The sequence below is a fragment of the Equus asinus genome, chromosome 17 (genome assembly GCF_041296235.1).
Source record: "Equus asinus isolate D_3611 breed Donkey chromosome 17, EquAss-T2T_v2, whole genome shotgun sequence".
Taxonomy (NCBI): domain Eukaryota; kingdom Metazoa; phylum Chordata; class Mammalia; order Perissodactyla; family Equidae; genus Equus; species Equus asinus.
Genome location: NC_091806.1, coordinates 42,067,627 through 42,094,547, shown reverse-complemented (window position 1 = coordinate 42,094,547; position 26,921 = coordinate 42,067,627). Strand labels below are relative to the sequence as shown.

Genomic DNA, 26,921 nt, shown 5'->3' with positions numbered 1-26,921 from the left:
AGAGCCATTTTCCATTACAAGTGCCTTCTTAAAAAGCACTTTTTAGAGTTAATTCACCTTTTCAGAAAGAATCCTAAGAAGAGAGTCTGACTGTACTGGTTTCCAAGAAAAGGGAGTGGTCCAGAGAAGGGCCAGCTCAGCCCTGGCCATGGCACCGGGGAGATGTGGGGTCAGATGCGGGTGCTGGAGGTTCTGAGCTTTCTGCCCTCTGATATGAACCCAGGAGCAGGGCTCTTTGGTGCAGATTAGCTCACGTGGTGGTGGAAGCCCTCAGGAGCTAGAACCACCAGTTAACAGGTGGGGGTGGGCAGGAGGGGGTCACTTTTGGGCACTGTTAGATGTACTATTACACAGACTGCAGACAAGAGAATGCCGGTTATTTTGAAGGAGGCAAGCAGCCAAGTCTGTAGCTCTCCACCTCCGAGTCCACTCAGAGAGGGCAGGGAAGAAAGGATGGCTACAAAAGGAATACAGATCCTCCACACCAAATCCTGAAGGGCAGCTCTAATTGCCAACAGGCATAGTGGCTTAAATAAAGACCTGAAGCTTGAGAGGAAAAACCCACACAGGATACATCCAATCAGAAGAATCTAGCTGGGCAGCAGGAGGCCACTGCTCCCCATTCTGCTGTTCTGTCTAGTCCATGAGACCACCAAAGACAAAAACCCCACAGGCATAAACGGGTCTTTACCAAGAGAAAACAGAAGGTGTTAAGTCAGAAGTCACCGAATATCCAATAGCGTCCAAAACACTTAGAACAATGCCTGGCATCCCCTAAATGCTCACGACACGCCTGATATTATTACTGTCATTCCATATGCTCTCCCAACTTAGTCTGCAGGTTACCAGAAAAAGACATGGCTTTCAGCTTTAACTTCTCTTACCCAATGATCTCCGCAAATGCTCTACCTCTCCAAAACGAGATGCATCTTTTCCTACCGGCCCCGGAGAGCTCTCGAGTCAAGGCCAAGTTCTGGTCATCTATTCACATGGCTTGGACGTGGACTTGGGTTTCCTGCAGAGCCAGAAAAGGCTCCAGCAACTCAACCATTCTATCCCTTCCATAAAAGGCCACTCTACTTTCCCCTGATAAAAAACACTTTAAACATACACATCCCACCCTAGGAAAATCCGGAGTGCACACCACAGCTCCTGAGATATACAATGTCAGCAAGCTTGCCAAAATCTGCCAGATATATGGACCTGGAAACTTTGCAAATCAATAGTCACAATGGGATATGTGACTAGTATTTACGACACACACACACAGACACACATACACACAGCACGGCTGGAGTCCCTGACTGTGAGGCCCTGAAGAGCGCTGCCTTTTCAGGTGTGAGATGAGGGAAACCTGCGTGTGGGCGTGCTGGTGGCGGTGAATGCTCAGCCGCACTTCCAGCTCCCGAGTGTCTCTGGCGTGAAGACTCGGCAGCCTTCGGTGGCAGCCAGGCTCCCACCACCAGCTGTCCTTCACACGACATAACAAGAGCACTGTTTGGGAAGACGGGATTTTCGGTGTTGGGTTTTGTATCCCACGAATTAGTGTGCATCTGTCTCAGGGGCAGTTTCCTGAAACAGCTGCATGTCTTGGGCCCCAGCAGAGAGGATTTGAGACACAGGAGAAAGATAAATGAGCTGCCAGAAGTAGGAATTCAAGGATAATAAAGGCAAGAAGGAATAAACTGTCTAGCTGTCTCTCGCTCCTGTCCCCCGGGAGTCGACCTGTCCTACCTGGTCCTCGCCAAGGAAGCACATCCTCTCCCGTTTACTTCCTTGGCAGACCCAGGCTTCCTCCCAGCGTCTCCACCTCTTTACCCTGACAGCTCGACCCCGTCAAGTGACCACAGTATCTAAAGTTGAAGCTGGTTACCCCAGGAAGAGATAACCAAGGTCATGTGAGCTGGCCCGACACGTTCTGCTGCACTTGTTTATAGGCAAGAGGATTAAAACAACCTGTCAGGGGAGGGAAGGGGGCAAACCCTGCGCACAGGGCAAGCACTGGGAACACAGCAGAGAGGCCTCCCGCCAAGAAATCTTTCGCTCAAATATAAAGCAGAAATCTCTCACCAAATGCCAAACCAGCTAACTATGCCAAATACCACTTACGATACAGTGACCCTGAGGCACCGCTCAATTTTTCCAATGTTCTTTGCGTGAAAGGTTTGGGTTTTTTTGGGGGGGTTGGGGAGACTAGAGGGATGAACAACACAGGCCCCCATAAAGAGCCCCAAATTAAATTAACAGCCAAGCAAAGCCTTTCTGTGCCACCAAGAAGTGTATGTGATGTGGGGCTAACGAAAGTTTGAGGGTACGTTTGAATAAGGCAAGCACTCAGTTCTCAGATGCCTAAACACCCAATCAGAAGTCAAACTACCGAAGCAGAACTTGCTGTGACCATTTCTTGTCCTACACAAAGTCAGGACTGGGAGACAATCAGGTACAGCTCCAAGGCAGAGGGCTGGGGCAGCAGGAGGTCCAGAGACCAGGGCAGGGGCATCCTCTCTAACCGGAGGGTCAACCCGACAACGACAGCACTGACCACAAGACACAGGGAGGAAGAGGGGAAGGCAGCACCTGAGCCTGTGGCTCCAGGCAGTCTAGGCTCTCGACAGTGATGCTGCAGATGCTGGCCCCTGGCTCTGCGAAATTAGATTCTTTTTCCCCTGCTCTGCGAAACCATTTGTCACAGCCCCTAAATAACCAATCCTCCCCTCTCAGCAAGCTTGGGCTGCTCTGGTCTGATCTCTGCCATGGGCACTCAAATCTTAGGAGCAAGAGGATGTTTCCATTTGGGTGTTCCCTTGGCTGGCTGGCGAGGTCAGCAGAAGAGGGCTGGGGTGGTGTCCCTTCTCCAGCCAGCCAGAGGCGGAAGGTGAAAGGCCTGTCAGCCACCTGTGCTCCCTCGCCAACATCCCCTTTCTAGCACAGGAGCAGCTCCCACTTTCCTAACCGTCCATCCAGAGTCTTGCTGAAGCCCGGGAAGACGCACCTAGCCTATGAAAACTGAAGGTAGTTAAGTCCAGGTTAGGAACTAAAGAAGCTGGTTTGGGGAAAAAAGGGATATTGTGCAGCAAGGGATTCCAAGAATAAACTCCTCAAACCACCCACCAAGCTCCTCTGAAGAGCAGGGGTGTTTAGAAGCGCTTTCCATTTCCCCACACCATAGAGAACAGGGTGGCCGTAGGCAGACACACACCTGGGCCATCATCTCCCCTAAGGAGCGCTGGTCTCCCTACCACAATGAGCCCACGCCCGCCAGAGGACCGGCCTGAGACGGTAACGGGCTCCAGAGTTCAGATACTCACGCGTCCATTAATCTGCCTCCAGATCACTGCTGTCATGCAGAGTAGTGAGGCGGGCTGAGTCCCACTCTGAGCCTCTGAGCCGGTCACTCCAGTTTGCTTGGCAGTGTTGGGGGCAGGAGGGGGAGGAGGAGGAAGGGAGATTATGAGTCTCTATTTTCAAGCCCCGCCCCTGAAATCAGGGAGGGAAGCAGCTGGGTTCCCGTTGCAGGAGAGCTCCAATCTCTGGGCACTACAGAGCCTACCAGCTGCACAAGGAGAACTCTGGGGAGTGTGCACATCAAACACCCTGGGAAAGGAGGGGAATCCAAGCCGGGCAGAAGTGGGTTGGTCTCCTGCCAAGAACTCTGAATGGTACTCCTATCAGAACTAGAACATAACAGGAGGTGGGCAGGTTTATGGTCTCTGGGGAAAGGCAGGAGGGGAAACAGTAAAAGCCAGACTAGCATGGGAACAAAACTCGCTCCCTGGCAGGAGAGGGGATGGCCCAGCTGTCTGCAGCGCAAGGTCCACACGCAGTCAGGAGTGAAATTCTGTCCCTGTACGCCTTTCTGAGACCGACAGTCCACACTAACCTTAGGTCAATTTTCACACGCTTTGCCCGCTGCTCCCTGAGCCCTGCAGTTTGGAGCAAGGTCACTTCTACAACCCAGTAAGCTAAGGGCTGCCCCTCAAGCACTTGTGCCCCCGCCACCCAATGATGGGAGGGGAGGGGGACTCTCACTGGCTGTGTTGTGCAATCCAGTCTGTGACCAAGGACAAAGCAGAAGCCACAGATGACAGCCCCTCCCACGGGGAGGGGAGAGAGCCTTCTTTGCCAGAGTAGAGCCCAAGGCTGCCACAGAGAGGTGCTGTTTAGTGACAGAAATGTCTGTCAGAAGTGGCAGAGGGATGGACACCAGGTACTTCCTCTTTCTCACCAAGTGCCACCATCAGCCTCCGCAGGCTGCCTCTGAAAAGCCTGCAGGACCTCCGGGAGCAGTAATGGCCTGTGAGTCACTCCCCACAAGGAGAGGGAAATTGGTCCTGATCCTGCTAGCTGGGCCGGAAGAAGCCCCACAGTGTCCTAACCCAGCCCTGCTCCAAAGCAAAGGCCAGAGTCCCCCCAACCCCCAGGACGGAAACCTGGGACAGCCTACTCTCCTCCTCCATCTGCACATAGGAAAACCAGTCCCTCTCACCCTGCAACATGGGCGGGGTGGGGGGGGCTCACCAACAATCATCTCAGCAGGAACCCAGCACCCTTAAGCACACATGTGCACACACATGATTTTTACGTATGTGTGTATACGTATGTGCAAATGTCTGTGTAAATAAACATATACATGGAAAGCTGATTTTCGTACTAGACCCACATGGTTTCCGGGTTTTTCCTTCAGCTGCATTACGAGTTGGCTGGCTCCCTTCCTGTGCCTGCAGATCCAGCCTCAACCTTGTCCCTTCCTAGAGGCTCACTTTGGGCTCCAGGTACCTGTCTTCAAACGCAGAACGTTCTCTCAGACCTCCAGGCCTTTGCTTCAGCCTCCTGCTGCCTAGAACACTTTACCTCCATCGTCTGCTCCCATTCTTCTTCCTGGTGAGCCTCAGCTCAGGCATCACTTCCTCCAGGAAGCTTTCCCTGCTCCATCCCTCTGGCATCCTGAGGTCAGCTCTTCTTGCACTAGGACTTCACTGCTTGCTGAACGGCCTGTTTTCTTCACAACTCTTTTTTTTTTAGGAAGATTAGCCCTGAGCTAACTACCACCAATCCTCCTCTTTCTGCTGAGGAAGACTGGCCCTGAGCTAACATCCATGTCCATCTTCCTCTACTTTATATGTGTGACGCCTACCACAGCATGGCTTTTGCCAAGCGGTGCCATGTCCGCACCCAGGATCTGAAGCGGCAAACCCCAGCCCGCTGAGAAGCAGAACGTGCGAACTTAACCGTTGTGCCACCAGGCTGGCCCTGTCTTCACAACTCATGGTGACTGTCCTGTTCACCATTACACAAGACAGAGCGGCGGAAGGGATATTTCCAGGACTTAAGTCATCTCTGTCCTCAGGACCGAGGCACAGTGCCTGGCACTTTACAGGCTCCCTTGAGGCTTTCCTAATCCATGAAAAAAGTCAGAGTCAGGGTCCTCCTGCTTTTTTCGGAGTGACTCCTTACCCAATAGCTCTTAGCACAATCCGTGTGACCCCTCCAACTTGGGTCAGGGCTATAGTGCTGGTGCCCACTGCTTTACATCTGGTCCCTAGGCCTTCTGGTGCCTCTGTGGACACAGTCCCTGGCAGGATTTCAGAATTCATCCCTGGGGTGTGGAGCTGCGGCCTGCTGTCCTTCCACTTGTCCTCTCCTAGCCTCCCTTCTGCCGTGAAGTCTGCAGGTAGCCCCCACGCAGGCCTGCCTCTGAAGTGGAAGCAATGGGGGTACACAGCCAAGGTCTCCAGGAGAGAGCGATTCTAGACCCAGCTCCAACCAGAAAGTGATACTCTTGAGCAAGTCGTTCGCTCTCTTGGGACCTGTGTTTCCCGCTTGGAAAATGAGGCTGGAGATGAGCTCTGAGGGTCTGTGCTGTGTGAATGGGAGGGCTCTCAGTGCCTCCGTGCTCACAGCCTTCCAGCCCTGCCTCTGAGACCGCAGCAGGAAGTGGGCCAGGTCTGCACATCCTGAACACATCTTGACCTTGGCTTACATCGCATCAACCTCCCTACAAGTCTGGCTCCATAAGTAAACCTCACCTAAGGTGCCTTGGTCACCAGGCTCACACCTTGGAAAATCTCTTCTGCCTAGGGCTGAAAAAATTAAAGTTAACCTAGGTGACAACTCTGGACTTAGAAACACTAAAACCTTGAACTCAGGGTGCCCTAGGGAAGGATGCTCTCCCTCCCTAGGCTCCATTTACCCACAATTTACAAGCTCCTCACCCCTCCCAGCCTCTCTGCACACCATCAGTGTGGCCACAAGGCGCAGGGAAAGGCACCATGACAGACAGTCTATTTCCAGCAGGCCCCAGGGCTCTGCAGCCTTAGTCTGAGCAGCTGAGTAGGTGCAGTCCCTCATGGGGTATGTGGCACACCTAGTGCCTGGCACGTGCCCCCACTGCAGCGCCACTCTGCAGCAGCTCGGCTCCTCCGAGGGCTCCTGGGTGGGGAGCTGCCAGCCTGCCCACATGGGTAGGTGATCCATGAGGAGAAACTGACTTGGCAAAGCCCAGCAAGCAGCAGTTTCAGTCTCCCTGCCCAGAGCAGGGGGAGGGGAAGGCAAGTCCAAGCAGACCAGTCCAACAGGTCCTTTTTCCACCACCCTACACAGCTGATGCCTTCTGCACTGGTTCAGAAACAGCAGATTCAAAAGCCAGGTGGAGCTTTCACACCCTGAGTCACAAAGGCCAGGGAATCAAGAAGGAGCAAACGGTCATCTTTCTCACCCTTGCCCTACCCACAATGGTCTTAGAAAACAGGGCCCCTGACCTCACAGCTCTTGGTCAATTCAGAAAAGCCACGGATCTCCCCTGAGATGCTCAAAGAAAAATCTGGGTCCTCGTCATCCCCAGGCGCTGAGGCAGTGTGAAGTCAGTTTTTCCTGTGCCATGCTCCTGAGCTCTTCTCCCACTATAAATAACTCCAGCCTTCTGATGCAGACCACATGATCTCTCCAACTCCGGACAAAACTCCCAACACTCAGCGCGCCTCTCTCTGTTCACCCATCCTCAGAAGAGGGATGGATGAGGTCAGTTTAACCAGAAGCAACAATGTAGCCAGAGATGCCGTGTATCAGGGGTAAGAAGAGACTCAGCAAAACCAGGAGGGCTTGGCTTTCTGGCTCTGGTCCCTACTTTGGGAAGCCAGACAGGGTTTCCTCAGCAGCGCATTCTCCCTCGGTGATTTCCTTTCCGAGTTCCTAACACAATCCAGTAACAGGGTAAACCTTCCCCCTTATCCTTTTATCCTGAAAAAGTTGTTCTTTTTAGTCCTTATTGCACCTATTAAGACACCAATTAAGACTTGTGACTTATATGGCCAAAAACTGGACAGACAGATGTCTGATTTCCAAATCAATATGGAACACTTCCCTAGGGGAGGTTGTAAGTGGAAAATAATGCCATGTTATAATTTTTCTTACTTTTTATTTCACAAATAATTGATTGAGAGATGACCACATGCAAAGCACTCTAAGAGATGCTGAGGGAGGAAGGGATACAGAGAAAGATAAAATAAAATTCCAGCTTTCAAAACAGTTGGTTATATAGCAGGAGAAATAAGCACAAATCACACAACCTGACATGGGACCAAATCCAGGAACTAAGGTTACAGTCTGCCTTTCCTCCCAGTTTACTAGAAGTCTGTGGCTGTTATTTTTCAGGGGAACCATTGGCTGAGAGATCTGAAGATCCTAGGGCTCGCTTCTAGCTAGGACCATGAGTCTGCCAGAATCTATCGAAACCCCAGGGCTTCAGTGAACGGGGATGCCCACCCAGTGAGCCCACTATGGTGAGAGTCGTGCCATGCTGGCATAAGAAGGAAGCCCACCTAGGGAGACTTACTGTAAGAATCAATCATCTAACCTTCCTCGTCTCACCCCATCTGGAAACTGGGCACAGGCCCAATAGATAAGCGAAGATGACACGGGAAGAACATAAACACAAAGTCAAAGTTGCTCACAACTCAGCTCACGGAAATGAAGGCAGAAAACCCCCCGAGTAACAGAACAGCAGAAGACGCTCTTGGAGATTTGGAAGGGATTCCTGAAGCTCTGTATCCAGAACCCCCAGACCTCAGGGCTAGCGGTGACGAGGGAGGCAGATTATATATTTTTCCTTTCATTTCCCAATTATTGCTTGTCAAGCCTGGTCTCCCTCCTTAATTCCCATTCAATCAGTACTACAGCTCAGTGCACACCAATACTCGTTTTTCTTTTCCTTCTCCCCAAAGACCCCCAGTACACAGTTGTATGCTCTAGGTGTGAGTGCCTCTGGTTGTGCTATGTGGGATGTCACCTCAGCATGGCCTGATGAGCGGTGCCATGTCCGTGCCCAGGATCCGAACTGGCGAAAGCCTGGGCTGCCGAAGCAGAGCGCGCAAACTTAACCCCTCGGCTACACACCGGCCCCCCATCTAGCCTTCCCCTTCAGGCTTCCAGCAGTGTCAGAGCTCTTCTGGAAGGTAGCAGGAAGGAGCAAATACTCATTCCTGAAAGTGCCTGGAAAGAAATAAAAATCCCCAGACAAATGGAGAAGATTCTATGCCATCTAAAAGAAAAGTCAGTTAATTCAGGGCCTGGGGCTAAAGAATAAGCTGAGGTCCTCCTCTGTTGGGGGAAAAGGAATCCTGAAGCTAGTTCTATCTTAAAAATGGGAAAAGGCTTGGTCCAAATCACCTCAGAAGAAAATCACTTCCTTAAATTAAAAAAAAAAGTAGGTGAGGGGGATTTGGTTTGTTCAAACCTTTCCTGTACAGAAGAGAGCAGATTAGCTACACAAGACTCTTCTGGAATGGTTTACCATGAAGAATTCTATAGTGTAAGTATTCTGAATGTGAAACTGGGAGTTCAGCACCTAAACATGTATTATTGAGAAAAATCCTCACACCACAACCATAACGAAGGTTTAACATCAGCGGGTGACATTTTGTCATTAGGACTGGTTTTAACAGTGTGGATTTGGCAGCTTGCCCCATCGGCTGTTTCACAAGCAGTTTCTGTGGTTTCAAGAAAGGCAGGCTGTTTGCTTTTAAACACTATCTTAAAAATATATTTCAGAAAAGGGTTCCACCATTCCAAGACAGAAGGAGGGAATGAAAACCAAACCAAATAAAGGGATCTGGTGCTACCAAACAGAAAGGGAGCACACCAGAGGTGCCGGGGAGGAAAAGACATCACGCACCACCTGCACGAAAATGGCAAGACAAGGCAGCTGAGCGATCCCTGCTACCGAGTTAGAAAATAAGGACACAGAAATGGCACTAAAGACATGTGATTAACAAAGAGAAAGCCCTACACAGATCTTCATCTCTCCAGAAATCAACTTACCTGGCTCAAACCTATCTGTTTATTTAAAAACAAAACAAAACAACTCCAACACTTCCACATCAATGCAAAAGACTGTCATCTAATCAATTAGCAGTCACACCTCTCTGCCAGCGTGATGTGGTAATTAAGGTAGAGATTTTTCTCCCTGGGAATACAAGTACAGAAGGGCAGAGCCCCTGCGGACCTAACCCATTATGACAGCCTTTTCATTAGCAAGAAAACACTGCCGCCCGCTCTCCAAGGAAGCAGTGGCCCGCATCACTAAAGAACACCTGTGTGTGAACAGCAGCTACTTCTGTGGAGAGACAAAACTATGTTGGAGGGGCCGGCCCTGGTGGCGCAGTGGTTAAGTGCGCACGTTCCACTTTGGCGGCCTGGGGTTTGCCGGTTCGGATCCCGGGTGTGGACATGGCACCGCTCAGCAAGCCATGCTGTGGCAGGCATCCCACGTAAAAAGTAGAGGAAGGTGGGCACGGATGTTAGCTCAGGGCCAGTCTTCCTCAGAAAAAGAGGAGGACTGGTGGCAGATGTTAGCTCAGGGCTAATCTTCCTCAAAAAAAAAAAAAAAAAAAATGTTGGAGATGGGGAGCGGGGAGGGGGAGAACCATTCCTAAGAAAGCCAACAGGCTGTGCTTCTCAAAATCATTTATGTGGATCTTGGTTTTTCCAGTATGACAGAAAGGGTTCTAAAGTAATTTAGAAATGGCATATAACCGTGATCTTGGAGGAATGAATCAGGTTTGAACACAAATACAATCATATAGTTGAACTCCCTCTTTCTCTGTGAAGGCAGCAGAGAGGCACAAGTGGATAACGGATGCTTGAAGCAGGGGTAGCGGCTCACCCCTTTACCCTCACCCCATGCTGGCATCTTAAAATAGGCTCAAGATTTCAGAACCTAGCTAATAAAAATCAAAACCTCTACCAGGATACAGGAAAAGGCACTACTGCCAGGGTGAGACAAGCAAGTAAATCAAACTATAAACTCACAAACTCAAGTTAACTAACATTCTACAGAGGAGCACACAGCAATCACTCTCACTAAACACAACTGCAGACATCTAGGAGGACCACATGCAGAGCCATGGGGACCAGCTAAGCTCAACAGAGAGACAGGAATCAAAAGAAAGACTGAACAAATGCAACAGGAAGTAGTGGCATATTACACAAGCAATGGGACAGACACAGCAGGATGGCCAGAGTTCAGCTCCCAGGATTGAACTGGCAAGTCCCAAACGCACACAGAGGCCTGGCACTACCAGCTACAGCGCTCAGTGCCCTTGGCATCCAAGGCTAAAAACGAGGAGCTCTGGGCCTCTGCCTCTGTAGTGGCACGTAGAGGGTTGTAAAGAGAGAACGTTCGTTTCAGAAGGATGCAATGTACACAGCTGAGATACACACAAAAGCTTTTTTCTTCTATTTTGGGTGGGGAGAGGAGGAGTGCTCCACAAAAAAGAGTTCTAGAATCCCAGTATTTCATGAGTGCCACAGAGCAAGACAGTCAAATCTAGGACACCAAACTGCCCTATGCTATGGGGTGCTGACTTGCTGCCTACCAATTTTAGGTCTCAGGACTGTGGTTTTTCTAAAGGGGTTCTCGAAACTCCAGAAGATGAGGAGATGAAGAGGAGAATCACAAGCCAGGATTAAATAAGGTCTTAAAGAAAGTTTCCCAGCTTCTGTACGGGGCAGTCAAGAGCAGGGAGGTAGGGGCAGAGAGCTGCATCGCACACGGCACCACCCTCGCGCTCTGACACAGGCCACAGGAGGGGAAGGAAACAGTCAGGTCAGAGGGGACCACGCACCACTCCCAAGCCAACCTGGGCGATTTGTTTAGCCCCTCACTGATTGGGCTAATCCTAAGGGATCTTCTCCTGCCTGGACACAACCGAAGCCAGGGCCAAAAAAGGCTCACTGTGACACTGACACACACTCTGGACCACTCGGGTTTGTACCTTGAACAAGTTACTCAACATTTCTGGGCCTCTGTTCCCTCTGTAAAGATGGGAAAATAGTAAGACCTACTATCTCACGAAGATTAAATGAGTTAATGAATGTAAAAGAGCTAAACAAGTGTCTAGGACAAAATAAGTGCTCAATAAATGTTGCCTATTATTTTGTCAATCGCTAAAGACACTAGCCTCGGGGCAAACCCACCCTGTGAGCCAGACAGGTAGGGGCACTGTCCCCTCCTCACGTACTCAGAGGCCATTCCCTTTAAGAGTTTCCCAACCACTTGGAACAGAGTAATGTACTTAGAGGGCCATCCAAGAGGCACTGTTACTGAGTCACCGCCTTAGCTGATAGAGTGAACAAATCTCCTTTGAAAGCAAAACTCTATCTTCCACACAGACCAGTGGCCAAAGAGAGAGAAAAAAGCACATCACGTTCAATTCTGGAACTGAAATGAAAGCCACATGTGAATCTGAAAAGAAATATGCTTTGCGTAAAAAGCAGAGGATTATGGGACTTGCTGAGTGATGGGAAATGGAGCAATAATCCTCTACTTTTATATATGTAGGCTCAAATTGATATAAATTAAGCACTTGATTAAACAGGTTTTGTTTTGTTTTGTTTCTTTATCATTATTTCTTTTCCTTTTTCTCCCCAAAGCCCCCCAGTACATAGTTGTATATTCTTCGTTGTGGGTCCTTCTAGTTGTGGCATGTGGGATGCTGCCTCAGCGTGGCTTGATGAGCAGTGCCATGTCTGCGCCCAGGATTCGAACCAACGAAACACTGGGCCGCCTGCAGCGGAGCACACGAACTTAACCACTGGGCCACGGGGCCAGGCCCCCCGAGAAGCGATTCTGAGCAAGTGAGATGAGTTTAAAAAGATCTGCTTACAGTCAGTCAAGGGACTACGGGAGGAGGCCCAAAGATCTACTATTAGTGGTACTAAGGGAAGCTTTTAAAAGTTAGAGGGGCTACGGAACCTGGAGGATGAGTACAAGCCAAAGATAAGGTCGAGAATTATAAGGTAGTTTAGAAACTATATATCTACTGCAATTTCACCTGTCTTGTAAAGATAAAGATCACAAACCCTACATGTGGGGCTAAACCAAACCCTCTTAGAGAGAAAACAAAGTGTACTACGTAAGTGTGGGATTTGGCAGGCACGTTTCATTAAGCAACAGGGCTAAGGAAGAGTTAAGCACAGAAGAAACAGGAACAAAGTGTGTAGGCTCTACAGCCACCCAGAGAACGGACTGTTGGCTGTTCTGGCCTTAGTGACTGCAGCCTACCAGCCTTCAGCTATGGTAGGAATCAAAGTTCTTCAAGGATATAAGCTAAGCAAGCTTTGCAGTTTTCAAATTTGGAATTGACCAATAACCAACACATAAGCTTAAAAAAAAAAATCTAGTATCATAATGAAATCCAAGTAAGCCAAATGATCTTTTTAATGGAATAAAACAACAACAACAACAACAAAAACCAGCCAACGCTCTGTATTAGAAGGAGGAAACAAGCCAACTTTGGTAAAAGTCCCTTGGGTCACTGAGAACCAGCTTCCTCAGCTACAACGTCTTGAAACCAAGGCAGCAAGTGCCTTCCTGCAGCCCAGCCAGGACTCTGGGAATTGCAAAACAAAGGCTCATTATGAGGTCATAGCAAGGAACCAACCAATTAAGGAGAGGGATGACCAACCCCGTATTTGTCTACAAAAGTGATTCTCACACCCCTGTCTGGAAACCCTTCTCACTCTTAATTATTAAGGACCTCAAATAGGTTTTGCTTATGTGGGCTATTGCTACTGCATTATAATTAAAACTGAGAAAATGTTAAACTACCTATTAATTCACTTAAAATATCATTACTAAACCCATTACAGCTACACATCTCAGTAACTTTATTTTCCAACATATCAACTTAATACATATCATCATAGTAAAATCTAAGTTACATTTAAAATGAATTAAAGCTTCAATTGGGTGAACCTTGAAAATATTATGCTAAGTGAAATGAGCCAGACACAAAAGGACAAATATTGTTTGATTCCACTTATATGAGATACTGAGAAGAAGCAAATGCAAAGAGAAAGTAGAAGAGAGGTTACCAGAGGCGGAGCGGGAGGGGGAGATGGGGAGTTGTTTCATTGATACAGAGTTTTTGTTTGGGATGATGAAAAAGTTCTGGAAATAGTGGTGATGGTTACATAACATGTGAATGTGCTTACTGCCACTGGAATATACACTTAAAATTATTAAAATGGTAAATTTTATGTTACGTGTATTTTACCACAATGAAAAAATGAAATTAAAGCACAAGGCCATGAGAAAATCTCAGACTACCATAAGTGAGGAATATTCTAAAAAGAACTGACCAGTATTCTGCAAGATTGTCAACACCATGAAAGACATGGAAAGATTAAGAAATGGTCACAGATTTGAGACTATGGAGACATGACAACTAAGTGCAGTGGGGGATCCTGAACTGTACCTGGAACAGAAAAAGCACATCAGTGGAAAAACTGATGAAATCTACATAAATTCTATACTTTGGTTAATTGCATTATACCAAGATTAATTCTCACTTTTGATACATGTTTTATGGTGGCATAAGATGTTAACATAAGGGGAAGCTGGGTAAAGAATGTACAGGAACTCTCTGGACTATTTTTGCAACTCTTCTAAGTTTAAAATTATCTCAAAATTTAAAAAAATAAAATTTCACTGTTTAAAAGAACTCACAAGGCCAGTGCTCTGTATTTGAAGGAGGAAATGAGCCAACTTTGGTCAAAGTCCCTTGGGTCCCTGAGAACCAGCTTCCTCGGCTAGAATGACAGCAAACCAAGGCAGCAAGTGCCTTCCTGAGGCCCAGCCAGGACTAAATAGGGGCTGGGAATTGCAAAATGGTTTTTTACGAAATTACCAAGAAATCAACCAACCAAAGCTAGGGAGAATTAACCCAAGTTTTGTCTACAACTATGACTCTTACACTTTCTGGTTTCAGAAACCGTTTCACTGTTAAAAATAACTGAATCCCCCAAAAGCTTTTGTTTATATGGATTATATCTATCATTATTTACTGTATTAGAAATTAACAAGAAAAGACAAATATGTATCCATTCATTTAAAAGAATTTAATAGTTCTTTTAATAAACCCACTACATATAAACACAGGTTACTTATTTTTAACGAAAAAACTGTATTTCCCAAACCACAACTTCACACAAACCAAAGGGAAGTCCACCTGATGAACTGATCTCACAATGAAATCAAAACACAATGCCCGACCAAAAAACTAAGGATCAAACACTAACAAACTAAATTAGAAACGAAAAAAGGAAAAAAGTGAGAAAAATTAAAAATAAATGAATAAAGAGAAAATGACAAAAAGAATAAAAATGAATGAATAAAGCAAAAAAGGTGACAGTAGAATAAACACACAAACCACAGATAAAAGAACAACAACAAATCTCACAGGGCCAGCGCTATATGCATGAGAAGAAGGAAATAAGCTAATGGGGATCAAAGTCTCTGAGGCCCAGGCAGGAATTCCAGAGGGGCTAGGAACGGCAAACTAGGGCTCCTTATGAAGTCAGCGCAGGGAACCGACCCAAGACTGGGGACCACCAACTCAAGTTTTGTCTACAACAGAGATTTTCTCACTTTTTGGTCTCAAGAACTCTTTACACTCTTAAAAAAATCATTGATGACTGCAAAGATAGTTCATTCATGCGGGTTACAGCTATTGACAGTTACCTTATTAGAAAGCGAAACTGATAATTTTAGAAAATATTTTTATTAATGCCTTCAAAATAACCATAAACCCATTACATGTTTACACAGATAACCTATTTTTTATGAAAAAACTATATTTTCTAAAACAAGGTGAAATTCCTGACAGGAGTTGCACTGTACATTCTTGTACATCTCTTTAATGTCCGGCTTAACGGAAGAGAGTCGACTTCTCATTTCTGCTTCTGCACTCAGTGTGTTTCGATGTGTTGTTTTGGCTGAAAGATATGGAGAAAATCTCACTTCACACAGGCCTGTACTTGGAAAATGGAGTTCAATAGCCTTTCGGATACTGAGGATTTTATTCTTTGACGCTAGACCAAAACTCAACAAGTCGTAATTTTTAAAGGCTAGTGGCAACGTGCAATCTGAAATTTTATCAGCGAATCTTCTGCATGTGTCTACACCGAGTGGTCATCTTGTGCTCTGAATGGCTTTTACCCGCTGGCAATCTGGGGAATATTCCTTCAGAGAATTATGCAGAATTTCCAAATATTGGCATTTCATACAATATCAAAAAAATCACAGTCCATCAGTTTTACCAGTGATTTCATCAAAAAAGTCTCTGATAAATACCAGTTTTCCAAAATTCTAATTTTCTCCTGAAAATGTGAATTTTATCACTGGCAATGATGACAGACTCACTTTGTTCAATTTCAAGAAAACATCCAGTAAATACTCAAGTATGAACAGCTACAGCTTGCCCATCAGTTGTTCTTTCAAGTAAAAATGATGATCCATGCAGCTGGTTGGGTTCCAACACCCAAGCGCACTTTCTCAAGACAGTCATTGTACTATGGTACACAGCAGCAACGCTCCACGGACACTGCATTTCCTCACTCACAATACTAAGATCTTTATAAAAGGGTTCAGATTTAATAAAAATTAATAATTTTTAGTGCTTCATCCCGGACATTCTTAAGTGATTTTTTTTTTCCTTTTTTTAACCACAAGTGTGTAGCAGGAAAGAAGTCCACAACTATGGCCACCAGCAGAGTTTGGTGCCACTGCTCTGATTCATGTTGTGGCCCCTGCAGTCTTCTCTGCCATTGCTTCTGCACCAACAGGGCAAACGCAAATGAAGTCATTCCAAGATAAACCACAAGAGTCAAAAAAGTCGTTCAAGCCTTTGCATATTTATCACCACTCGTGTCTGTTGTTGGGCATTCACATAAAGAAAATATTCTTTGAAGCAGAGCTGGTCCCAATACAAGTCAAGCCACATCTATAAATCTGCTCATTTGTAAGGTGAAAGTAACATTCGGTAAGCAAGACACTGACTCAGTCTTCACATTTGCGGGTAAATCTTTAATTTGACGAGTCGCGGGAACATATGAAGTGGCACTGCCCTGCATTTGACCGACTCTTCATCCAGTGGGCACTCAGGAACGTCAGCTGTTCAAGACTCCATTAGTCTCTCTGCTATTGGGTGGCCTTTCCAGCCAAAGCGATGTGACAACTTAGCCTGTAAGAGGCTTCAGTGACTGTTTCACTTCCAGACTGAAAAGCTGGAACAAATTTTGGCTTTTCAAGAGCTCATGGTGTTTACACTTAAAATATTCAACTCCTTTTTCTTTAAACTCTGAATGACTGGTCTTCAAATGACGCCGCAGCGTAACTGGCACTGTGACACTACATGAAAAGGTTCTGTTGTGTAAGATGCAATAAGATACATTATTAACATCTATAAAGCTGAGGAGAAGATAGCTTTCAATATAATTTTGTTTTTCTTAATTTTTTTTCATTTCTTATTTACAGTTTTGCCCAGTTTCTTTGGAGTAGATTTCTCCCTTTCACGTGTCCATTTCAGTAAAGAGAGGTTGCGGCTATGTGTTGAGAATGCAAGTCTTCTAATTTCCCTTTTTAAAGCCAACAATTCATCCTTAAATATAAGAGAAATATTATAAATTTTCTTCTATTTTAGAATAAAACAGTATTAAGTGCTAAAATAAGTTGTAAATAAAGCTTTTTAAATTAGAAGTTTCCCCAAAAGTTTTTACAAGTAAGTTTTACAAGTTGTACTTACTTCTTACTGTGTTTCCTCGAAGGTGCCAGGAAAATGCCAGGACTTCAAAATAACTATCTTTTGGACAATAATGAGGGTTACAGAGATTATAGTAGGTACAACCAAAGAAAGCTAGTAGGAGCACAGGAGAAGTAGTGAGAACAAACTGTGTTCATCATTGAAAACTTTCATATTTATATCTTAAAGCACTACCCTAAAAATTCTAGAAAACACAAGAATACAGTAGCATACATTTCATTAGCCAAGAATGATGATGTCAGCACACATCATTCAGCTCTGGAAAACTCCACTGCATCCTGTGAGAGAACGAGAGTGAAAAAGGCAAATGCTGCATTAATGTTACGCCGAGGATAATTCTGACTTGCTATACCACCGGAAGGGTCTTAGGGACCCCTAGGGTCCCCAGACTATACCTTGAGAACCAAGTTCAATCTTGTACTATCCAAAACTAACACGTGACTCCTCAGATCTCTCCCAAGACAGGGGCTAGAGTTATGGCCTTCCTGACAGGTCAGAGGAACAGCCCACAACTAGCTTAGACTCTGTCACCAGGGAAACTAGGACGCCGTCCCTAATAAGCTGTCGCATCACCAAGCCTGGCTTTACTTAGGAAAGCGGCCCCGGAGACATAAAAAGAAAATGCTTTCTAAAGTAGTGAATCCTTAACTTTACCAAAATCAGAGGAATAGGAGAAAGGACTGAGTGGCTGTGGGATTCCATCCATGAAGGAGATCTCGACTCCCAAAATCCCTCTCCTGAGCCACCGCCACAGAAGAGGCAGAGGAACAGGTAAGGCAGACTGGGAGATGGAGACGAAAACCCGGGACGGACAGTCATAATGAAGGAACAGAGTTCAAAGAAACCAAACAGAAAAAAAGGAAGTGAGACAAGTCAGCAGAGGGGTCAAAAGGAAGAGGAAAATACAGTGAAAGAAATTCCCTGCCCAACTCTGATGACAGTTACCTTTCTCCCTGGCCACAGTTGCTCTGTGAAAACACTAAGCACCTTACTTGCTGTTCTGACAAGGCGTTCAGGCTCTAGAAGGGGCAGGAGATGAAGCCAAACAAGTAACCAAATGAGACCAAAATCTCAGCCCCAAGTTCAGCGTTCAAATTCACAGGAGCCGCTGAGAAATGGCTGCGACCTCTCCAGGCCTCACCAAAGGGAGGCTTTCTTCTCACTTTAGAGAAGTCAAGAGAGGTAACAACTTATCCTTGAAGGCCCCTCTGCTAGTGAAAAAGGAACCTAAAATCATTAGCTGCAAAGTTCCCATGTGGTCGTTAAGAGAAACAGGGAGCTTTCTCTTGGGGCAAATACTGCACTTGAAGAAAGGAACTCGATGAAAGAAATCCCTACCCTCCATGGGGCTCCTCGAACACCTTGACCCCAACGTTCAGCAAAACCCACGCCCTGGTGCCTGTCAATTTGGCCTTGCAGTCATCCATGAGGCTGCATATCCACCACCACCATCCACCACCCACCACACAGAGTATGGGCGGGCAGAGGGTGGCGTGTGCGTGGTTTTTTTCTTTAATCAATAAAGTCGCCCAATATTGACATCTTGTAAATAAATGAACTATCTTTTTTCTTTTTAAGTGCTCTCAAAAGTACTTAAACCTCTCCAACAGCATTCTGTTTTCTTTCAGATAGCTGACTGGTAAAAACACAAAACAAAACAAAACACAGAAACGCTAGAAAAAGCACCTATGGCACCCAGTGGCCAGAAGCAGCCAAGATTCTTTCCATTGATTACAGGGAAATTCCACTGTACATCCCTCACACTGACCTGCAGCTGTGCAGTGCGCAAAGAAAATCCACCAAGTGGCTCAACTGGAACAATGATGACGAAGATGATTGAGTCCTGCCAGGCACTATTCTAAGTGCTTTATACTCATTAACTCCTGTAATGCTCACAACTACTATAAGATAGGTACTCTTATTACTCTTTTTTTACAGATGTGCAAACAGGCCTAGAGATTAAGTAAGCCCAAGGTCACAGTAGGGGCTGACCCAAGACTCCAATACATGGAATCTAGCTGCGAGCCTGCTCGAACCACAAGGAAACCACTTATTTAAAGTCCAAAAGTGCTGGGATCTCCTTTCAACTCTGCCATGAGCTCAACTCAATTAGAATGCTACGCTACACCAAGAGGGCCTATGGGGCCCCACTTCCTGTGACTGGAGAACCAGTAATTCAAACTCTTGTGGGCAAAAACAAAGCAACAAGCCACAAGTGCCTCCAACACTAGATGCACACAGCCGAATGACGGCCATCTGTGGAGGGGAGGTGGGGAAGGGACGGGGTAAGAGAAGGCCGGCAGACTCTCGGGTCTAAAGAAGGTGGAGGAAAGGAGGCCACCCAGCATACAGGATATCAGTAACCAGAACCAAACTCTCAACAAAATGGTGCTCAGAGGAAGCGCTGAGTAGATCAGTAGTAGCAACAGGAGCAGCCTGCCCCCAAGGCCAAGGGCACAGGCTGGAGTTTGAGACTTGGGAGTTTTCAGCTTAGCAGGCGACTGGGCAAACCGATGGTCCAGCAGCCTCAGAATCCTGCTGTGTCCTTCCCCTGAGAAAGATTCCCTACTGCTGTTCAGGAAGGGCCAGCACGTGGGGACCGATGACTCCCACCTTTCCTACACGTACCCCAATCAGGGACAGACTCAAACTGTCCCCCGTGGCTGAAGTACCTGCTGAGCTGCCAAAGACCAAAAATGATTCTCTCTTCTTTTTCCTTGCCCAGCAGGCCTGGACAGACAGTCCCGCTGTCCTGAGCCAAAAGCTCCGGGGTCTCATTGGATTTAGCAGCCAGATCACAACAGCCAGGAGTCAGGAGTCCCGATTCCCTTCCAGATCCACAAATGAGGAGCCAGCCACAGACCCAGTCCCTTCCTCCTGAAGGCTGAGGGGCTTCTGCCAAGCTGTGAATTGCAAAGGGGGCCCAAGAAAAAGAGCTGTATCTTAAGAGCTTCCGACGAAAGGTGTGTGAGACCCAGCTGCCTAGAGCTGCGCGAGGCGTAGAGAAGGCCCACTCATGTGCAGAGGCCCAGCTCGGAGATGCATTCAGTATGAGCGGGGAGGGGGTTGTCAGAGACACCGCTTAAACTCCTGCCTCAATGAGCAGAGCCCCAGAGGAGGCAGACCTTTGTATTGCCAACTTCCCAAAGAGCACAAGGGAAAATAGGCCGAGGCTGCTCAAAACCAGCTTGACTGGTTCTACAGAGAAGCCTCTGGTCTGCCCCGCCTTCCTTCTGTTTAAAAAGAAAAAGGTGGCTTGGAGCCAGTCGTTGAACACACTCCTCCCCTTCTGCTCTCTGCGGCCTCCATCCCCACTCTGTCCCACAGGATTCACCTAGCCACAATATCAGTGTCCATCTCACCCTCTCTCCTACCAAACCGGTGGTTATACAGCTTTCTAAGGCTAAAGTGAATCATTTGCTGCACGAGAGGAAATACATTTGTTTTTGCCCTTTTTGCCATTTTCTAATGAGAAATGTAAGGAATAAATGGACATAGGGGAAATGAGTGCCAACGCGAAGACAGACATCTGTGGAAAGAACCTTCCACAGGGACCGAGAAACTCCAAACACTCTAGACAACAGCAGACATTCAGATGAAGGATCTATTTATACCCCCAAAAGGAGGAGCAGGTCGGGTGGGCACGAGAAGGAACTGGGATCCCTCCTCCTCAGAGAGAACTGGAAACCAGGAGGCCAGACCCTCCCTTGGGGCTGTTTCAGAATCAGATGTACCATCTCAAAGTCGAAAAGACAGCAATGACATTCGATGGCCTGCCCCAAAGGGTGTGCGGGGGGGGGGGGGGGGGGTAGTGACATTCCGCTCTGAGAGCTAGAACTTTCAGAGTTAACATGGGGATAGACGGCCTCTTCCCATGCCAGAAGTGGGAAATGGGTGGTTTCCTCCCCCACAAGGTTTGTAAAGGCTTACTCTCGCCTTTGCTCAGACAGAAGGGGAAAATGCATAGATAACACTACAGTGACTCACTCATGTTTGATGAAGGCTGGGAGAAAGCCTGGAGAATCCAAGCTTCAAGCGCAAAATGTACAAATACTGGAATCTCCCATCCAGAGAAGGAAACGCAGCCACCTATCTGGTTTGTCATTTTGCTGAACTTCCGCTCAAAGAGGAAGGGCCAGGTTTAAACCCCACCCACCCTTTCCACATCCCTCTCAATTTTCGCTTTGACAGGAAAGTGGTGACCCTGGCAGCACCGGCATGGCTAAGAGAGCATCAAACTGTTTCCACAACATCTCAAAGCAGACGCCTAGAAGCCAAGCCTGCAGTTTAACCAAGCAGAGGGAGGTGGGTCCGGCCCTGGTTACTGCAGGAAAACCTCATCAAGCAATCTCAGGGAAGGAAGGACGACCATCTTCCTTGCCCTTTCCATCTGCTGAGGTTACTTCATCTCAATCCATTAAAGGGCTCCAAAGTGCTGCTAGGAGGAGTCCATTTAGCAGAGACACTATCATGGGGCCAAAGGTGGTGCCCAGCCCCCACCCCACTTGCTGATAATGGGCCACAAAGTCTGAGGCTTGGCTGTACTCTAGGCATAAAATATTTATTCAAGTCGACGTAATACATATGTAGGAAAGTCATAGAAGCTCCTGGGAGAAAAGAAATGCCAGCCAGGTGGCTAAGTGCTCAATGGGAAAGAGTTCATGAAGGCATGGCTTAGTCCTGGTCACATGACCACTGAGAAGTGGGTTGTTCTGTCCAAAGGGGAAACAGTCTAGTCTGAGAAGTTTTTGACTCCCAAGAAACCATGCAAACCTCTCAGGCAAACAAATTCTCAATCTTTTCCTGCCTCATGAGCATCAACTCTGCTTAAGACATTTACATGGAGAGAAATCTCAAGCCTGATCTTTGGTCACCATCTGAGAGATTCAGTGGTCCCTGTGCAAACTTGGTTTTAATCTGAAGCAGGCCAAGTTTCGATGACTGCCTTGTATCTGTCTGTTTAGCTACTTCCCAAAGTCCACAAATGAGGGAGAAATTATTACAATTTACTAGGTAGTTACCTTTACTAGGTTCAAAGATTAGAGGTATGACGACACCATGAACTCCAGGACTCCTGGAGCACTTGCTCTAACAGCAGCAATTTCTGATTTCTAGGGCCCAGCAGAAAGCGAGAATAGACGGTCCGACATCCACCCACATCCCTGACCAGAAGGCAGCACCACCAAAGAGCCCCTGGGTCAGAGGCAGAGGGCGGAGGGCAGAGTCAGCACCCAGAGCATGGCAGCGTACAGCTTGGAGGGCAGGGAGTGACATGAGAGCTAACAGAGCTCTCTACTAGATGACACTAAAACCAAATTATCCAGCGTAACACTCAGCCGGGATCGACTCCGGGATCCACGGAAAACATGTTTGGAGTGGCCCAGTTGCTCTTTCCAGGATCCTATAAGTTAGATGTGCTCCCTTCACCCAGACTTCCCAACTCCTCCTCCCAGAACTACCTGGGAGAAGAAACAATGCCACTCACCCCCTAGAAGAAAGACAGCAACACCCTCCCTTGACCACTGCAACAGAATCGGGGTGAGGGGTGCAAGTCTCCTGTTTTCTCTCAGGAGCCCTCTCGCGTGGTTCCTGAGGACTAGACGGGGGGCAGGTCGCAGCCATGGAGCCCCTCCACCAGGTGTTGCAGAAAGCGCTAACCAGCGGCAGATGAACTCTGGAAACTGGACCCCCCTCCACACTTGCCTATTCCTGCTGCTGTGGGCTGGAAGACAAACAGTCATCCTGCTGATGGCTTTCACCACTGCCAAGCCTCCAGGCCAGCAGAGCCATTTGGAAAAGAAGCGAACAGAAAGCTCAGCTCACAGACTAAGAATCCCCAAACTACCAGCCCCAGGTCACAATCCTCCTGTAAACGGAAGAAGAGTCTGGCGCTGTGAACAAGCACATCTGGAATCAGGTGTCACAAAAATCAACTTAAAGACGGGGCTTGACTTTCTTTTATCTCCTACTTTCGCCATTAGAAGCAGAGCTGACAGCAAACAGGCAATCTCCCCGCGTCACAAGGTTTATTTTTATTCTTCAACATTTTCTGTGTGTGTGTTTAATTCAGATGTGATCAAAGAGCTCCTGGAAACAGCTTCTCATCAGCCACATGTTGTAAAGAAAGGGGGAGGGGAACAGCAAGAGGAGACTGGAGCTTGAAGACAACCAGTGAAGTTTACCTATTTTCTGTTAAAACCAGTTTAAATAATTTAAATACGGGGATAGAGGACCTTTGCGGGAGAAGGAATCAGCCCAACCAAATCCCGTGCTTTTCATTTCATAACGTTAAGGCTTACTGCAATGACTGAGCTCCCAGGAATACTTCAGCTGAAATTGCAACAGGACAAGGAGAGCTGCCTTATTCTCCCCCGGTAGCGTGATGTATCCTAAAAGAAGCCACCACTCTGGCATCCCTGGTCTCATGACCAGAGGAGCTGCTACTTGTTTATTTTCTTGTTTGAAAAAACAGAGGCACCTGCCCGTAACAGGTGTATGCAAGGTTTTCCAAAGTCTGAGCTTCTACTAGGATGACACTTAACATCAAGTCAACAGGGTGACCGCCTACCCTGAGAACAGCAGCAGCAGCTATGGAGTGGCTCAGGGGAGCCTAAGTCCATAAAGAATGGAAACAGGATGGGCAATCATAATTTGGAACAGGATGCCAATGCATGCAGCCACTGCTCTGGACAAAGTTATCAAACAGCAGCTTACAATCCCAAATGGTTCACAGATTACCGCTATCACAGAATCAGCGGGTGGGCACCGACCTCCTACTACGCGCGCAGCAGTATGCTAGGCATGTGCAGAAGAGAGGGAAATCAACGCACACATCACAAGAAAAAACACATTTACACTGAGTAAACAGCATAAAGAAACCACACTGAGGCAGTCTGTACTCCACTTCGCTGAACACAATGCCCCCCAGCCTCATGCAGAGAGCAGGCACTCCAGCCACTCCCCAAATGCCTGAGGGTGCCAGTCAGTCGCTCGGCCTCCTCCTACAGCTCCTGATCAACAGTCTGGGAAAGTTCACTGGTTAAGCAGGGTTCACTTGCTAAAACAAAGGCTGTGATAGGAAAAGGAATGGAACAGGCGACCTCAAGAGGGCCTGGAGAAAGTGGTTCCCAGTAAGGCGAGAAACAGCTGGCAAGTGAGGGCAAGACTGTGAGATACAGACGACACTCCGGTTTCCAGAGCCCTCAGTCCCATGCAGAACCAGCTGCCAAGCCCAGTGATGACACGGAAATCAACCAAACCTCACTCTCGACCCGTGTCACCCCACAAGCAATCATTCCACCAGTAATGAAAGGTTACCCACTGCAGAGAGAAACTGGGTCCAGAACTCCTCTTGAGTTCCTGACCGCCCAGGTGACACAGAACCAGGAGGTAACAAGAGAAAAACGTAGGAAAAATGAAGAGGGGAGATTTTTCAGAAAAGGATGTTAACACGCAGGAGACTAAAACAACAGCTCTATTGGGCTCCAAAGAACAACGAAGGGAACCAGAGGAAAACAGAAAGGATGTGATGAGGGAAAAGGACGCAAAAAGCACTGCAGCCCCAGGGGAGAAGAGCTCCTTTTTTAAGCCGAGTTTTTTTGGCCTGTGAAGTTCTCCACCAAGAAGGGTGTGACAGGCAGGGGACTCTCCACAGAGCAGTCAGCAAGGGACACTGGAGACAGTGAAAGAAAGGTGGGGGGGTGGGTGGAAAGTGGACGCCTCTCAGCTCAGAGGTGAGATGACACAGGAAAGGCTAAGACTTGGGCGACAAATGACAGCCGTGATTGCCAGGATGAGGGGGAGCGTGTGCAGCCCAAGAAACTAGCATGCAAAACGCCTGGGCCGGGAGTTACAAAGACCAGCCAATCGGAAGAGGATGGAGAGGGGCATATGTGGGGAAAGCACACACGGGGTGAAGGCGGGAGACTAACACGGAGATGAAAGGCGATCCTGATTAAGAGGCACAGGAGGGATTACGGGGTGAGGGTGGCGAAACCGGAAGGCAACAAGCAAGGAGGAAGATACTACGAAAAGTGACAGATCCGGGAGTGAGGCGACAGGAAGGCATCATGGTTTGTGCCGCGGTGTAGGAAGCCAGAAGGGCAAGGACGGCGACGCAGCGAGGCCCGGGAGAGGACTGAGCAACAGGTTGCGCTAATGGAGTGGGGCTGGAACAGTCTCTTCCCTCGGTAGGAAGAGCCCAGCGAGAAGGCTGGCAAGGCGCTCACAGGAGAAGCAGGAGCCCCAGAGACGTAAAAGCCAGATCCCGGGGGGGAAGAGAACGTGAGGGACCCGAGGACTCCGAAGGGAGTGATGCTGGAACCCCAAAGACAACCTGTGGGAAAACTATGCGCATGACAGCTGTATGGGAAACACGGAAGCAACAAATGCCAGCGCGAGGCACCAGGGAGCTCCTGGCGAGAAGAAGGGAAAGTGAGCACAGAGTAGGCGAACGACTGGGAAAGGTGACGAGGGTGGAGCTGGTGGGTTGCGAGCAAGAGGGAGAGCACAATTTGGAGAAGGAGGAAGCAGGGTAAAAAAAAGCGGAGGAACTGGAAGGGGACAGGGTTCCGGGACCGAGGACACTCCGGGGAGGGACCCTGAGGGTGATAACCAGGGACCGGGAGAACGGGTGCGGGCGGAGGGGAAGCCAGGCTAGAGAGCCGGAGGGAGAGGCGGACGGCGACGCGGGGCACATCGCGGGGTGCATCCGAGGGGCGGGAGGGTGGCTGCTTCAGGCGTGGGTGGAGGAAGACCAGAAAGGCCCCCGAGAGAAAAAGGGAAGAGCCGGGGGAGCTGCGGAGGTAACACGGAAGGGCGCAGGAGGGCGGGGAGGGGAGCAGGGGGCGGCAGGAGGACGAGTGTGCAGCTTGCAGTCGGGACTCGGTGGGTCCCAGGACGGGACTCGGAGGGGGATGTGCGGGGCCGAGAGCAAGATGACAGGGCAGCCGAGGCCGGCAGGAAGGCAGCAGGGGCACGAGGGGAGCAGAGGAGGGAGGAGGCTCCGCAAGGTGCAGGGGCCCAGCCAGAGAATCGGGGAGCCCTCGGGGCTCCTTACCTGCTCCGTGTCCCTCTCGTTCAGCGTGGGTAGGGGGGTCCGGGCGCTGGACATGGCGCCGGTATCTCAGGGGAGGGAACCGAGAAGCTTGGAGGAAGGGAGGGAAGGGAAGGCGCGGAGCCCGGCCGGGCGGGGCTTCTCACAGCAGGGGCACCCGCCGCATGGGCCCCGGCCGGGGGTGCGGGGAGGCCGGGCAGCCGCTCACGCCAGCCCGGGGATGCGCCGCTCGGGCTAGGCCGCGCCGGCTCCGAGCGGCTCCGGACCGCACCCCCCCGACCCCCGGCTGGGCTGTGCCGCCTTTCGGCCGGGCCGCGCCGCTCCGCCTACTCTCTGCCGCCGCAGCCGGCCGCCCGCCTCGCTCCTCCCCTGCCCTCAACGGCACTGCTCCGCGCCCGGCACACAGGCAACCGCCGCCGGACCTGCTGCTCCCAACATGGCCGCCACCACCGCCGGCCCTCGGCTCTTTCCGCCGGCAGCAGCCGGAAACATCCGAAGCGGCTGGGAACGGGAGGGGGGCGCGCCTCCTCCTCCCGGCCGCGGACTACGGGTGAATTCCGGAAACACCCGAAGAAGGTAACCCCGGGGACGCGCGCGCCTCCTCGATTCCGAAGACCGGGTTTCGGCTGTGTTTACGGAAATCCACGAAGCCACTCCGGGTACTCCAGCCACGCCCACAGGCCTTTCCCCGCCCACTGCAAGCTGGCTCTCGGCAGTTTCCGGAGAACACCCGAAGCGGCTCCGCGTGCCGTGAGCCGGCCACGCCC

At 48.8% G+C, this 26,921-nt stretch overlaps 1 protein-coding gene and 1 long non-coding RNA gene across 12 annotated transcripts in view; both read right to left on the bottom strand.

Moving 5' to 3' along the window:
• Window positions 1-26,608, bottom strand: part of MARK2 (microtubule affinity regulating kinase 2) — a 52,606-nt gene extending 25,998 nt beyond the window's left edge. For 3 of the 11 annotated variants that reach the window (XM_070488059.1, XM_070488062.1, XM_070488064.1), the window contains exon 1: window positions 3,309-3,453. In XM_070488059.1, the coding sequence (XP_070344160.1) occupies window positions 3,309-3,344 (36 nt within the window). In that variant the 5' untranslated portion in view covers window positions 3,345-3,453. Of the gene's footprint in view, window positions 1-3,308; window positions 3,949-26,157 lie in introns of those variants that run through there. The other 8 variants (XM_044750563.2, XM_044750565.2, XM_044750569.2 and 5 more) reach the window with 7 other exon arrangements.
• On the bottom strand, window positions 16,001-17,432 carry LOC123278134 (uncharacterized). Its single transcript, XR_011495150.1, has 3 exons — window positions 17,313-17,432; window positions 17,082-17,192; window positions 16,001-16,937 (listed from the first exon to the last, which is right to left on the bottom strand). It is a non-coding gene; the product is annotated as an uncharacterized lncRNA (long non-coding RNA).
• Window positions 26,609-26,921: the final 313 nt, after the last annotated feature.